This window comes from Phoxinus phoxinus (genome assembly GCF_949152265.1).
Source record: "Phoxinus phoxinus genome assembly, chromosome: 19".
Lineage (NCBI taxonomy): Eukaryota > Metazoa > Chordata > Actinopteri > Cypriniformes > Leuciscidae > Phoxinus > Phoxinus phoxinus.
Genome location: NC_136894.1, coordinates 20,070,958 through 20,086,149, shown reverse-complemented (window position 1 = coordinate 20,086,149; position 15,192 = coordinate 20,070,958). Strand labels below are relative to the sequence as shown.

The window sequence follows — 15,192 nt, the reverse complement described above, 5'->3', positions numbered from 1 at the left end:
TCCTTGTCGATCCCAATGGAGTTCACACTGCTACAGACCAGACATCCTGCGAAGCATAAACAAACAATGTAACTACTCCTGTACCTACTCCTGTAACACACACACACACACACACACACACACACACACACACAGTTATCTGTTTCAGAAGTTACCCAAACTAGCAATCTACCTAAACTTACCCAATTTTTTGTTTTTGGATCCCAACCATGGGTTCTTGGATTTGAAGTCTTCTGTTTGTTTAGCACTCCACAGGTCTGGCCAGTCATTATTGATGTCTACAGAAACAACAAAAATAATTATGCATCTCCCTGTCTCTCTCTCTCTCTCTCACACACACACACACACACACACACACACACACACACACACACACACACACACACACACACACACACACACACGCACACACACACACACACACACACACACACTACTGTGATCACAATAGTCATCAGCAAGACATGGGTCCCCCTCTTTACATTAACAATCTGCATAACCAAGTGGAAATATTTTCAGCAAGTAAAGCTGAAGCATACAGGAGATTAGTGAGTGAAATACTTGGGAGAGTTTATTTAACAAAAACAACAAATTTAACACAAAATGTTATATAACAGTAGCATTGTAAAAAACAAACAAACATGGATACAGACAAAATAAATATAACGGCAATAAAATAAACAACATCACACTGAAATTCATCTATTGTTACAAGCTAAATCAACATTCAAAATGAGGCTTAATCTGTCAAAATCACCTTTTGTTACAGTGTGAGGCTTCACTTTTCAATAAACTGGAGATGCAATTTACTGCCTGTATGTTCTGACCTGGTGGTGGTAGACTGGGTCCTTGTCTATGCTCACACTGACTTGCCTGGCTAGCTCCCAGTTGAGAGCTGCCAGGGCTGCTGGTTTCAGGGGTGGGGTCTGCCTGGGCCTGATCTGAGCCTGATTTGTGCCTCTTTACAAAAAAGTCAGCAATATCTCCCTTCCTTTTCATTGTTATCTGTCCCTATACAAAATAAGACACCCTGATTAGACCTCAATATTGTTTTAGGCTGAATCTCAAACTACATGTCCCCATTCTTGTGTTTTAACTTACTTAAAAATCAACTACCAGCCTAGCTGCTATAAAATTAAACTAGATCATATAGGTTAGTTAGGGCTAAGTAACTTGGCTAATGTTATAATTTAGGGCTAAGTAACTTGGCTAACGTTATAATTTAGACCTTTACAATAATAAACAAGCTTCATAGACATTGAGATAATCAGTTTCATCAGTCTGGTATGAAATTCTTATGAACTGGGTTGATTAAACACTTACTGAAAACCAACAATGCCCCGGTTTCCCCACATTATCCCAATCTACGTAGCTAGCTTCATAACGTTAGCCGACTCGCACTAACTATTGGTGGCAAAATCTCTTCTCCTCTAAATGTACAGTCATATTGCTACTGGCAATTTGCCAGTAGTTAAAATAATGATAATTTTTGGAAACCACCTTAAAACTTACCTCAGAATTATGTCTTCCATCAACTGGGGTGGCACACCGCCGCTTGTGTTGTTTCTTCATCTGTTGTTTGGTCTGCTGCCGTTATCGTAGTCAAGTTTTTTTTTTTTTTCACTGGCACCTGAGGTAGTAGCGATATTTTCCTCGGCATGACCCGCGGCACCCGTCCTACTCTGCCTCTGATTGGCTCATCAGTCCTCATGCCTAAAGTTAACCAATCTCATCAGTGAAAGCAGCGAGTACCAGCCAATTAGAGGCAGAGGAGGGTGGGTCATGGCTTCACCATCCTTGAGGAAATGTGGCTCCGATCTCATCCCAAGGCGTCATATACTGACACTTTTGACAAATCGTCTACATCCAACGCACATGGCACCCTTTAGCGTCAATATGAGAATATATCGCGTTGGATATTACTGATTGGTGCGCATCAGGGGGGGATTTAGAAGTGCGTATACGCAATGCTGTCTGAAAAATAAGTAGGTATACGCCGTATACCAGCGTATACCCTGGACTACACCACTGACAATAAGTATATGGCTAGATTCAGGCGCATTATAGGTCAGAAGTCAGATTGGAACAATCAGAATAATATCCAGTTCCATCTGGTTTAAGATCGGAGTCATCACGCCGGTATGGAGACGGGTTTGTTGAGGATCAGTGCCGATGGCTGTCGTGTCGATGAGGCCTTCACAGGGGGAGTCTAGTTGACACAACCTCTGCTAACACTTCAGGGATGCAAAGTGAAATAAAAACTACACTGTAGTGGTGGGAGGGGGTGAAAACAGAAAAAGCTCCATTGGAGGAGAGGTATGAGGAAGAGTCTGTGGTGGAACGGTGAGAAGTGTCCAGGCGGTAATCGGCAGAGCGAAGGACCAAGGAAGACATGCATGGAGGGAGGAGCTAGGGAGCAACACAGAGAAGAACCATTAGAATGAAGGCCCATGGTCGGAACAGATGGAGGAAGCAACCAGTGTGGAGGCAGAAGCCCGACTGCCTGAGGTAGAGTCGGGAGACGAGGAGCCTCAGTGGAGCTAAGCAGACAAAGACCCAGGGTGACAAAGGGATGGAGGGACGAAGTCTGGAAGTCTGTGGTGCAACCAGGGTGATGACAGACCAAGGTAGAGCCGTGGGAGTGTGGAGCCAAGGTGGAGAAGATGGGCTGAGGAGTCCAGGGCTCAGAGGCCCATGGTGGAGTTAGGGGATCCTTACATGAAGGCAGAGCTGGAGACCGGAAAGCCAAGTAGCTGGAAGGAACCACCGAAGGAGACTTAAGGAGACTTAAGGCTGGACAGTGATGAAGGAGACTTGAGGCAGCCCACTCCAAAAACAGGTGTTCAAAGTGCCGTCACTCCAGGACACCAGGTCAAGTCAAGTCAAGTCAAGTCACCTTTATTTATATAGCGCTTTTTACAATACAGATTGTATCAAAGCAGCTTCACAGTGATAACATGAAAATAATACAACAAAGTTGTTTCTTAAAGAAAATTTTGTCATCATCCACCTTAAAAGCTGCTAGATCTGCTTATTTTTCAACCCTATTAGAAGAAAATAAACATAATTCTAGGTATTTATTTGAAACAGTGGCTAAACTAACGAAAAAGAAAGCTTCAAGCCCAGAAGTTTCCAAACAACACAGCAGTAATGACTTTATGAACTTCTTCACTTATAAGATCTATAATATCAGGGACAAAGTTATAACTATGCAACTGTCTAATGCAGTATCGCATCAGGAAGTGCATTGTAGTCTCCCTGAGGGAAAATTTTATTCTCTCATTGCTATAGGAGAGGAAGAATTTTGCAAACTTGTCAAATCATATAAATCGACAACTTGTATGTTAGACCCTATACCGACTAAGCTGCTGAAAGAGATGTTTCCAGATGTCATAGATCCTCTTCTTAATATCATTAATTCATCTTTGTCTCTAGCATACGTACCAAAAACCTTTAAGCTAGCTATGATTAAACCGCTTGTTAAAAAAATGCAACTTGATCCTACAAAAGTAGTCAACTACAGGCTGACCTCGAATCTGCCTTTTCTGTCAAAGATATTAGAAAAAGCAGTATCCTCACAACTGTGTTCCTTTCTTGAAAGTAATGATATCTGCAAAGATTTTCAGTCCGGATTTAGACCGTACCATAGTACCGAGACAGCTCTCGTTAAAGTCACAAATGATTTGCTCTTATCATCCGATCGTGGTTGTATCTCTCTATTAGTATTACTTGATCTTAGTGCTGCATTTGACACCATTGACCACAACATCCTTTTAAATAGACTCGAACATTATGTTGGCATTAGTGGAACTGCACTAGCATGGTTTAAATCATACTTATCTGACCGTCATCAGTTTGTAGCAGTAAATGAAGAGATGTCTTATCGATCACAAGTTCAGTATGGCGTACCACAAGGCTCAGTACTAGGACCGCTGCTGTTCACTCTGTACATGCTACCGTTAGGAGATATCATTAGGAAACATGGAATTAGCTTCCACTGTTATGCCGGCGATACTCGGCTGTATATTTCTTCGAAACCTACCAATTCACAAAATTAACGGAATGCATAGCTGATATAAAAAATTGGATGACTAGTAATTTCCTACTACTAAATTCAGAAAAAACAGAGATTCTAATTATTGGACAAAAAACTTCCACACGTAATAACCTGGAATACTGTCTAACACTTGATGGCTGCTCTGTTAAGTCTTCGTCGTCGGTTAGGAACCTGGGTGTGCTCTTTGATACCAATCTTTCATTTGAAAGTCACGTGTCTAGTATCTGTAAAACCGCATTTTTCCATCTTAAAAATATATCTAAATAACGCCATATGCTCTCATTGACAAATGCGGAATAATTAGTTCATGCGTTCATGACCTCAAGGCTAGATTATTCTAATGCTCCACTGGGTGGTTGCCCTGCACGCTTAACAAACAAACTACAGCTAGTTCAAAACGCAGCAGCTCGAGTTCTTACCAGAACCAGGAAGTATGACCATATTAGCCCCGTTCTGTCAACACTGCATTGGCTGCCTATTAAACATATTATACATTTAAAAATATTGCTGATTACTTACAAAGCACTAAATGGTTTAGCTCCGCAGTACTTGAGCAAGCTCTTAACGCATTATAGTCCTTCACGTCTATTGCGATCTCAAAATTCCGGCTAGTTAATAATACCTAGAATATCAAAATCGACTGCTGGCAGTAGATCCTTTTCCTATTTAGCACCAAAACTTTGGAACAGTCTTCCTACCATCGTCCGGGAAGCAGACACACACTGTCAGTTCAAAGCTAGATTAAAGACACATCTCTTTGACCTAGCATTCACATAATGCATTATAGACTTCTATAACTAAATGGTAGGCTGCATAGATTAGGTTAGCCGGAACACTTCCCTTAAATCCTGATGTACTCATTACATCATAAGAATAATGGCATCTATGCTAATTTTAGTGTCTTTGTTTATCCCGAGGTTTTCCCGCAGCCTGCCAGATCCAGACCGTATCCAGATCTGACGAAGGACCTTCGCCTGGACCCAATGTCAACGCAGTGCTGAAGTGCCAACTAGCCTCTCCCTATGGAGGATCCCTTTATCACTCTACAGATAAAGCATTGTGGAAAATTTGCGTATCTACCCCGTAGTGATAAAGTAAAATAAAATACTGTATCAAATTTATAGGCAGGACAAGTAGTTTGTTTAGGCTTGGTTTGTAGAGAATTACAAACATGCGCACATATATTCCAACGCACATAACTATAGAATTAATTCTTGATGCGCACATGAGCGCCATCAGCGTTTCTCACAGGTTCGCGTTTAAAGTCTGTGTAGAGAGAACGGTGTCGTCTCTGCTGCCCCTAATTTAATAACAAATTATCCTTTCGACGGAAGTGAATCAATCAAAACTAACTTTAGCTGGAAAATAACATTATTCAAGAACCGCTATAAAGTCAAAACAATATTTTACCTTAAATTATACGTTTATCTCTGTAAAGCAGCTTTGAAACAATCTACATTGTTAAAAGCGCTATATAAATGAAGATGACTTGACTTGACATGGCGTGTAGGTTGTAAGACCTGAGGCCGCCTTGGCGATTTATGTAGGGCACCACTGCCATGTTGTCTGTACGGACCAGGACATGGTGGCCCTTTAAGTATGGGAGAAAAGCTCTTAGAGCTAGGGCGACAGCTCTCATCTCCAGACATTTTATGTGAAGGCACCTCTCTGGGCATGACCAAAGGCCAGAGATGGGCCTGCCCTCGTAAAGGGCCCCCCAACCCAAGTTGGAGGTGTCTGTCGAGATCACTTTTCTCCTCGATACCACTCCCAAACTCACGCCAGACTGAAACCAGTCTGTCACCTTCCAGGGAGCCAGGGCTTTGATGCAGCCGTGTCTCAGCCAGCGTTGAAGAGGGCGCATGTTCAGTAGTCCCAGCTGGAGTACTGATGATGCTGAGGCCATAAGACCTAACATCCTCTGGAATCTTTTGAGGGGCACGTGCGCCTGCTCTGAAAGATGCCGCTAGGCGTCAAATGGCGCTCTAGTGTAAGGCGTGCCTTCATTCGTACAGAGTCTATTTCTGTACCCAGGAAAGAGATATTCTGGCTGTGTTGATCCTGAGACCCAGGCATTTCAGATGGCTGAGTATCCAGGATCTGTGAGTTAATATAAGCCAGTCGTTGAGGTGATTTAACACTCGCACTCCCCGCTGTCTCAGGGGGAAAAGTGCTGCGTCCATACACTTCGTAAATGTACGAGGTGCCAGCGATAGGCCGAACGGTAGTACTGTGTACTGGTAGGCCTGCCCCTCGAAGGCGAATCTCAGGAATGGCCTGTGTCGGGGCAATATCTGAATGTGAAAATAAGCATCTTTCAGATCCACTGAGAAAAAACAGTCTCCTGGGCGAATTTGTTCGAAGATCTGTCGTCAGCATTTTGAACGGACGTGTCATAAGCGCTTTGTTTAGATGTCAGAGATCTAGGATGGGTCTGAGGCCGCCATCCTTCTTTGGGACAAGAAAATAACGGCTGTAAAAGCCTGACTCGCTCTGTGAAAGGGGAACTGGTTCGATAGCTCCCTTTTCCAACAGTTTCGACACTTCGGTGCGAAGGACGTGAGCCACGCCCATTTTCACTGTCGTCTCGACAACGGCTAGAAAGCGCGGTGGTCTGCGAGCAAACTGTAGCGAGTAGCCCCGTTTTATCATGTTCAACACCCATTCTGATATACCGGGGATAGCCTCCCAGGCCTTGGCCCGTATAGCAAGGGGTTGAATAAAAGCTGGAGGCGGGCCGCTTTGTGATAGGGACCCGACCGTCCAACCGTGTGTTACTGCTGTATGAACAGCGCTCATGTGTAGGGGCACGCGCTTTACAGCGGGTGCACCCTCTATCATGTTTCTCGCGACATCGAGGGGAAAAACTGATACTCTGGGAACAGTTTCTGTGTGTACTAGTGGTGCATACTTCATAGCGGGCACACAATCTACATTTATTATCTCTCCCGAGCTGGACGGGAGAGAGTTTGAACCTGTGTTTGTGTGTAGGGGCGTGCACTTTATTGTGGGCGCGCAAACTACATTTGTTACACTTCCAGTGTATGCCAGTGTTTATGTGTAGGGGTGCACGCTTTGTTGCGGGCACGAACTACGTTCACAGCGTGAGCTGGAAAAACATTTACTGTGGGGACAGTGCTTGTGTGTAGGGGTGCATACATTGCAGCGGGCACGTGACCTACATGTGACAGACAGAAAAGTGCTCTTTTCGTGTTTTATTTGTGTCGCCGTGAAAATGGCATTTGTTTGCAGGTGCGCACGTATTAGAACAGACCCATTTACTGCAGTATTGACATTTCCAGCCACCTGAGAGAAGGGAGCTGGGAAATGCTTGAGAAGTCTCTTGGAGAATGGTCCGGCCTCGGCGGGACTTGAATTCTCCCTTTTCCTTCTCAAGGCTAGGAAGGCTTGCGATGCTTGTCCAGCACAATCCTGGGCCGGGGTCCCCGTCTCACCGTGAACTGAGCGAGAGCGGTGACGGACCTCAGTTGCCGGGCGGGTCTGAGAGACGTTAGGCGCTGTCTTTACCTGCTGAGCAGTGTGTAAAGTTCGGGTAACAAGTAGTGTAACGCGCTACTACTGAAAATTTGGTAACGAAACGTAGTTACTTTTTCAATTCGCCACAACGTTACTTTTCCCAGGGTCAGATTTGACAGCGACACTGTCTTCTCAGCTGTGTGCTTGCTATAGTCACAAGCTCTGCACGGTACGTGACAGAGGCTGGTAGCAGAGCAGTCAATTCTGTGAATTACACTGCACAAACCAAAAGTAATACTACCCACCGGATGAAAAAGGGTTGGCATTTAAAACACCAAATATTGAGCAAAATCAATAAATGTCATTTTGCATATCAAGCTAAATAATATTCGATGATTGTTCGAATATCATACCTCTCCCCCCACATGCTCACCCGTAAGACGGCGTTCACTCAAATCCCGCTCCGACATAAAATGTATCTGTACTGTAGGCTAATAGGCCTAGTAGTTGCCTAGTCATTAAAGAAAACGATTCATTAAATAATATTTATTTTTTATTTCATCTGTGTTGATTATATGAAAAGTGAAAAGCATGAGTAAGATAAGATGTGCAATCGGGAGACAAATGGAGTGGGCAGACATGATTTTGACTTCATTAAGTTTGTTTTTGTAGAAAGCCTTTCTTTAAAGTGAATTTCGTTTTGTATTAATTGTATCTTATTTTTAATCAATGTTTCATCAACCAATTGCCTGGATTTAATAAATAAGAAGTAAATATAGCAATATAATCAGGACTTCTAAGGAGCTCCACGCCGGCCCGTGAACTGGAGCTCGTCTCAAAAATTAACCCAAACTCTCAGCGTATAAGCTACTTGCCTCAAATACCTGAGAAATATATAGAAAGCTTGAAATGTGTACTTTTAAACAAAACTATTCAAAACGAAAGAAAACAATTCAATTCAATTCAATTCAAATTTATTTGTATAGCGCTTTTCACAATACATATTGTTTCAAAGCAGCTTTACAGAAAATGCATTTCAGAAATGTACATAGAAAAATACAGTTAGTTAATCATGTATAAATTTAGGGCATAACATATCGCTGGCGTTGGGTCGTCTCTTCACAGGCGTTTGGTCGTCTCTTCACAGGCGTTTGGTCGTCTCTTCACAGGCGTCGAGTCGTCTCTTCACAGGCGATGGGGCATTTGAAGTCTCCATGAGAAGCTGGATACATAACTGGAGCTGACAAACTCTATTTGAGTTATCAACAAAAAAGGCAGATGGGAAATAATTAGCGTAGCTGCTGTTCATAATATGAATGCATTTGATCTGATTTAACTTTAGTATAAAAGGTATGAGATGCATTATGTGAATGCTTGGCTAAAGAGATGCGTCTTTAATCTAGTTTTAAACTGGGAGAGCGAGTCTGAGCCTCGGACAATATCAGGAAGGCTATTCCAGAGTTTAGGAGATAGATCTGAAAACGCCCTCCCTCCTTTAGTGGACTTAGTTATCCTAGGTAAGTAGGTACACTGTTCACTCATACCCCTTTTCCACCAAGGCAGAGCTGGTGCTGGTTCGGAGCCAGAGCCTAGTTTCAAATCGGTTCTTTGTTTTTCGACCACCAAAGCACCAGCTCCGAACCAGTAAAAGTGGTTCTTAAGTAGCACCAAAACACTGCTGGGCTAGAGTAAGAACTGCTTGCGTCAGGGGCTGGGGGCGGGGTTACCGTGACCAACAAGACGAAAAGAAACTTGTGACCGCCATTTTTTAAATAGCTGCTAATCGAGCTAATAGCAGCTCGATTGTAATCTCCGTCTATGCAAGTTACGGCGAGCGGCACGAACGCGTTGGATTCACCGTGTTTGGATGCCGATGTACTTTCGCAAAGCCATGAGCATCAATAGTAACGCAACGAACGCCATTGTTGATGTAAGACTTGTTCGAGATGCATCGGAGCGGCGCGGACCGATCAGAGCTCCGGGAGTATTTGGAGATCATACGACTCCTTGTGCTTTTGGATCGCTTTCGCAGTGCTTTAATGTCACGCGGCGATCGGTCTGCGAGAAGCCGAACCATCTCGAACAAGCCTGGTGTGTTTTTGTTTGGCGCTGCCGCGCTAGCGTTGCTGGGCAACATGAGATGTATACACAGTGACGTAAGATCTGGCTCTGTTGTGGCTCTCTAGCCTGTGGAAAGGCAAACCGGTTCTTAGAAGAACCGTCAGTAGAACCAACTCCGAACCGGCTCTAGCTCTAGCTCTGAACCAGCACCTGGTTCTTGTTGGTGGAAAAGGGGTATCATTGGCCAGAGGAGAACTGGCCCCCGACTGAGCCTGGGTTCTCCCAAGGTTTTTTTCTCCTTTCTGTCACCTGATGGAGTTTTGGTTCCTTGCCGCTGTTGCCTTACCTTCTGGCTTGCTTAGTTGGGGACACTTAATATTCAACAATATTATAGATCTGCCTTAAGGTGGACGATGATGCAAATTATTTTTTTTTTGGTATTATTTTCATGTTATCACTGTGAAGCTACTTTGATACAATCTGTATTGTAAAAAGCGCTATATAAATAAAGGTGACTTGACTTGACTTGACTAGGTACGACCAGAAGCCTCGAATTTAGCGATCTTAAAGAGCGCGCTGGATTGTAGGGCGATAGAAGATCCCTTAAATACACAGGAGCTAAACCATTTAGGGCTTTATAGGTCAGTAGCAATACTTTGTAATTGATATGGAACTTAATAGGTAACCAGTGTAGAGATGATAAAATTGGTGTTAAATGATCATATTTTCTTGACCTAGTAAGAACTCTAGCAGCTGCATTTTGGACTAACTGTAGCTTGTTTACTGAGGATGCAGGACAACCAGCTAATAAAGCATTACAGTAATCTAGTCTCGAGGTCATGAATGCATGAACTAACTTTTCTGCATCAGAAACAGATAGCATGTTATGTTTCTAAGGTTGAAAAAGGCTGTTCTTGTGACTTTTGAAATATGATTTTCAAGTTGCGGTCTACTATAACACCCAGGTCTTGGGACGTCAACACAGGACGTCCTTCTAGATTAAGGTTGTATTGTAAAACAGACTACTCTCTGCTCATGTAATCCATATGAAATGTGCATTTCTCTCTGGTGAGTTCACTACTACGAAGATCACAAGTCGGCATTGTCAACTTCATCTTCGCAGCCGACACTGACAGAAAACACTTGTTTATTAATAAACAATTGAAATGTCTCCTTGCTATATATGACATCCATAATCAATACTTTTTCCGGTTCTTTGTGACATTTTTCATGAACGCGTCACCACCGCTTAATGGTTAATATTGTTCTGTATTGTTCACCCTTTATACAGGTTTTTCAAATGTTTTTTTAAATAAAAATATATTTTTTTCTATTTCAAAATCTCTCTTTTTTTCTAGTTTTTTTTTTTCTTCTAGTTTTTCAATAGATAGAGTTCATGGTATAACTTTATGTAGGTCTACACATTTAGGAACATATATTGGGTTCTGCCAATAAAAGTAACGTAAAAGTAACGAGTAACGTAAAAAGTTACTTTCCAAAGGGGGTATCTAAGTAAAGTAACGTATTACATTTTTAAGAAGTAACGAGTAACGAGCAAACACTACTTTTTAAAAGTAACGGTAACACTTTATTTTGATGGTCCCTTTTGAACATTCTGTTAACAATAAGTAACTGTGCAAATACATGTCAACTAACTCTCATTAGAGTATTAGTAGACTGTCTGCTTAATATCTGTAAACTCTTTATTGTGATGCTCCTCCAACAGACACTCTACTGACTATAAGTAACTTTGCAACTACATGCCAACTTATCCTAACCCTAACCCTACCAGTCTACTAATGGTCTACTAACAATCTAATGATAGTTAGTAGACATGAAGGGGCAATGTTACTTATAGACAACAGAATGTGTTAAAGGGACCATCCAAATAAAGTGAAACCAAAGTAACTTCCCCAACACTGCTGCTGAGGTGGCGGTCTTCTAGTGTGACTCGAAGCAGACCTGGAGCGTTTCGGGAGGAAGTGGCGCATCGCTTGTGACGCCTTCTGAGCCTCTGTGTATTGCTCTGCGAAGCCCTTCACAGCCGTGCCGAACAGACCAGTGGTGGAGATAGGGGAGTCGAGAAAAGCTGTCTGCATCCTTCATGTCGGTCAAGTTCAGCCAGAGGTGCCGCTCGAGCACCGTGAGGCTAGCCATGCTTCGACCGATCGCCTGGGCTTTGGACTTAGTGGCTCATAGCGCCAGGTCTGTGGCGCTGCGCAGGTCCCTAAAAGGTTCCGTATCCTGGTTGGACTCGTCCAATGAGCGGAGGAGCTTGGCTTGGAGCACCTGAAGGACAGCCATGGTGTGTAGCGCTGAAGCAGCTTGACCAGCGGCGGTGTATGCGCGGCTAGTTAGAGCTGAGGTGACGCACCAAGGTTTAGAAGGGTGCGATGCTTTCCATCCCGCGACGGTGGGGGGACAGAGGTTAGCAGCCACCGCTTCTTCGAGGGGAGAAATCGCCTCGTAGCCTTTGTCTCTAGCGCCGTCGACAGAGGAGAGCGCTGAAGAGAACGACGACTTCAAGCAAGCTAAATAGGGCGCCTTCCATGCCTTAGTCAGCTCGTCGTGCACTTCTGGGAAGAAGGGGGCGGGCCTCTGCCGAGGGCTCTGATGGCGCCCCTGCAGGAACCACTCATCAAGCCTGCTGCGCGAGGGCTCCTGGGGCGAAGACCACTCAAGCCCGAGGTCTTCGATCAGCACGCGGATAAGTTCCGTGTCGATTCTCGTCCTCACGCTGGCTTGGGTCGACGGGACAGGGGCGGAAACGGAGCCCTTCCACTCGTCGCAATCAGATGCAGCGATGGAGAATCTGTCATCCTTTTCCTCTTCCTCGTCCGAAGCCCCGAAGGTAACGAGACCCGCCGCTTGCATAGAGGGTCGCTGGTCTGCCTGTGTGAACAGGACCGACGAGGGGGATTTTATCAGGAGAGAGCAAGATTGGCCCGGACTGGCCCGGCGTGAGTACGCTCGTCTCCGTCTGCTCTGGCATCTTCTGTGAACGGCGCTTCTTTTTGCGCGGCTCAAGCAGAGGGAGAGAGTGAGCGGATGGAGAGTCGTCGACGGAGAATCCAGCCAGACGATCCCGCAGGGTGGAGAGGTCCATCACGTCACATTCCGGGCAGCCGCCCTTGGTGAGTGGTGCTTCCGTGTGGTCACGGCCCAGACAGGAAGCACAGAGGATGTGGAGGTCTCCCCCAGAGACGGTGCGAGGCATTTGAAACAACGCCTCGTAGAAAATGTGCCTCTTAGAAAAAAGTGTGTCGCAGCGGCAACACACTTGCGTTTGAAAAGGATATATGCGCTCTGGATGGCACAGCAGAAACAGCGGGCTGAAAGCGGCGAAGCCGGCGTCCTCAAGACTGCGATGCAGCTGCGTGTTCCGCTGAAGGCTTTTCGATGGCGGCGGTGGAGCTTCTTTCTTCCGGAGGTCAGCGAAGTGGAGTGTTCGCTGAAGGAGATAAATCTGGTTTTCCTAGGCGAGGCCTGGTCCCTTTATACCCTGGGACCACGCCCAATCTGGCGGGCTCAGGGACCGCGCCTGCGCTCATATGTGTCTGCTGTGCAGCTACACTGTGTTTTGAAAAAATTGCTTCAGTATTCTCAAGAAAAGGAGTTTTCCCATAGCGTATGCTATGCAATAGGAGAGACCTCTCGAAAGGGAAATGGCATTATGGTTTTGAAATTTTAGTTAAAAAGCCTGGGTATAGTGTTTAAGCAATCGAGAAAAACTGTAATTATGCTGTTTGTCCTTTTCATCTCCAAACCACTTTTTTTTTTCTGTCACCTTACATAGATATGTGTTGGTAGGAATGAAGACATGGATGGCTTTCTGAAGCTAAGCAGTGGTAAGAAGAGAGGTCTGGTGCCGACTGATTCACTGGAGGAGATATAACAGGTCATTTAACACAGTCAGCAACAGCTGCTTTTAGCATCACAACACTGATCATGATACAGTAATATCGTTTAACATAAACCTTTTGTATTGTGTGCTTGATTATTCTCTACATGCATACAGTATGTGTGTATATAGTAATGTATGCTGCATTGAAGAGTCGTGTTTAGTTTGATGTGATTGGTTACTTACAATTTATGCTTCTATTGCAAACTGAATTTCACATGAATGTCCTGTTGCCATATTTAATTCCTAGTGCATAATGGTATAGAAATGTAAAGGAGAAGGTTCAAGGTTTGATCCTTCTCAGAAAAACAGAACTACTCTGCTTTCCAAACAAAAGGCAATGTGGCAACTTCCATTCGAATGATAACAATAAGTACATTAATAACTAAATAGTAATGATAAGGAGTAAATTGAATGAACTAGGCAAGTCCCAGTTTGGAGTTTGTTCTCATCCATTAAACACAAACTTTTGGAAAATCCTAAGAAACTGGACCTTTACCTAGTGTAACACTACAAGAGTTAAGATGTTAAGATTTATAAGATTTGTAATGACCACATACACCTTTTAAAGAAAGGCAAAAAGTTAGCATTTCATTGCATAAAAGAAATGACATAGCCTGAATATAAATATGTCAGGGGTGACCACTTCTCATAGTGCTAATCTCATAGTGTATTATGCTAATGTAATTGACTCTACTCTCTGTGTGTGTGTGTGTGTGTGTGTGTGTGTGTGTGTGTGTGTGTGTGTGTGTGTGTGTGTGTGTGTGTGTGTGTGTGTGTGTGTGTGTGTGTGTGTCTTTCATAGGAGGTATCAGACAAGTGCCTTCACTACACAGAAGACCTGTGAGCACCAGCTTTAAAACAATTGCCAACAAGAAAGCAAGGGACCTACAGCACATTTACTGTCTCAAACAATCTGGAGAAATAATAATATGTAATTAATAGTTCCTTTGTGATTTTGCACCTTATACTTGTGCTTATACTTGCATAAGGTGAGATGTTGGATTTTGCCCTCATTTAAAGGGGTATGTGTTCAAGCAGTTACAAGTGAAAGAAAAATAATAATGTGTTCATGTATATTAAAACATTGTAAACAACTTTAAGTATACTTAGTATACTATATGCCTGTGTAGGGACTAATTACATGCTTGATTAGTGATATTAAAGTGTACTTTATTTGTGTTACAAGTAGCCTACATTACAAATTCATTATGAGTGTCTTTGAAACATACAAGCAATATACCCAGGTGAAAAAGAAATATATTTCAATTGTACTATACTAAGTGTGTATTACTTATTTTGAAACAACTTCAAGTATATTAAGTATATTTCAAAATATTCTTAAGATCAATTTGAAGCTATTTGCACTATATTTTAATAGCCTATATTAAATTGTGCTAAAATGGAACCACTTCAAGTACATTTAGTGCATTTAACCCCTTAAGCGGCACCCCCTTTTTTAATAGACATGAAAATGTATTGTGCCCCTTTCTTATAATTGTAAATAATAATTGTTATTATTATAAATAGGGGTGATATCAGCTAAATTGGGCCACTTTTCGGTAAATCGTTTGGGACAATAATACAACACCATATATGCCCTTTCCATGTGTTTTTATGATTAATAATGACTGTTTTTTTTTATAATTTTGTGTTGTAATTATTTAATAAAATATAATTATTTAGGCCCTACAGT

At 43.2% G+C, this 15,192-nt stretch overlaps 1 protein-coding gene across 1 annotated transcript in view; it reads left to right on the top strand.

Annotated features, from left to right (window-relative positions):
- The window catches only part of LOC306986609 (SH3 and cysteine-rich domain-containing protein 2-like), a 134,228-nt gene extending 119,329 nt beyond the window's left edge, over nt 1–14,899 (top strand). Inside the window, exons 11-12 of the mRNA XM_079590015.1 lie at nt 13,392–13,493; nt 14,302–14,899. Of these exons, the coding sequence (XP_079446141.1) occupies nt 13,392–13,490 (99 nt within the window). The 3' untranslated portion in view covers nt 13,491–13,493; nt 14,302–14,899. The remainder of the gene's footprint in view (nt 1–13,391; nt 13,494–14,301) is intronic.
- The last annotated feature ends 293 nt before the right edge of the window (nt 14,900–15,192 follow it).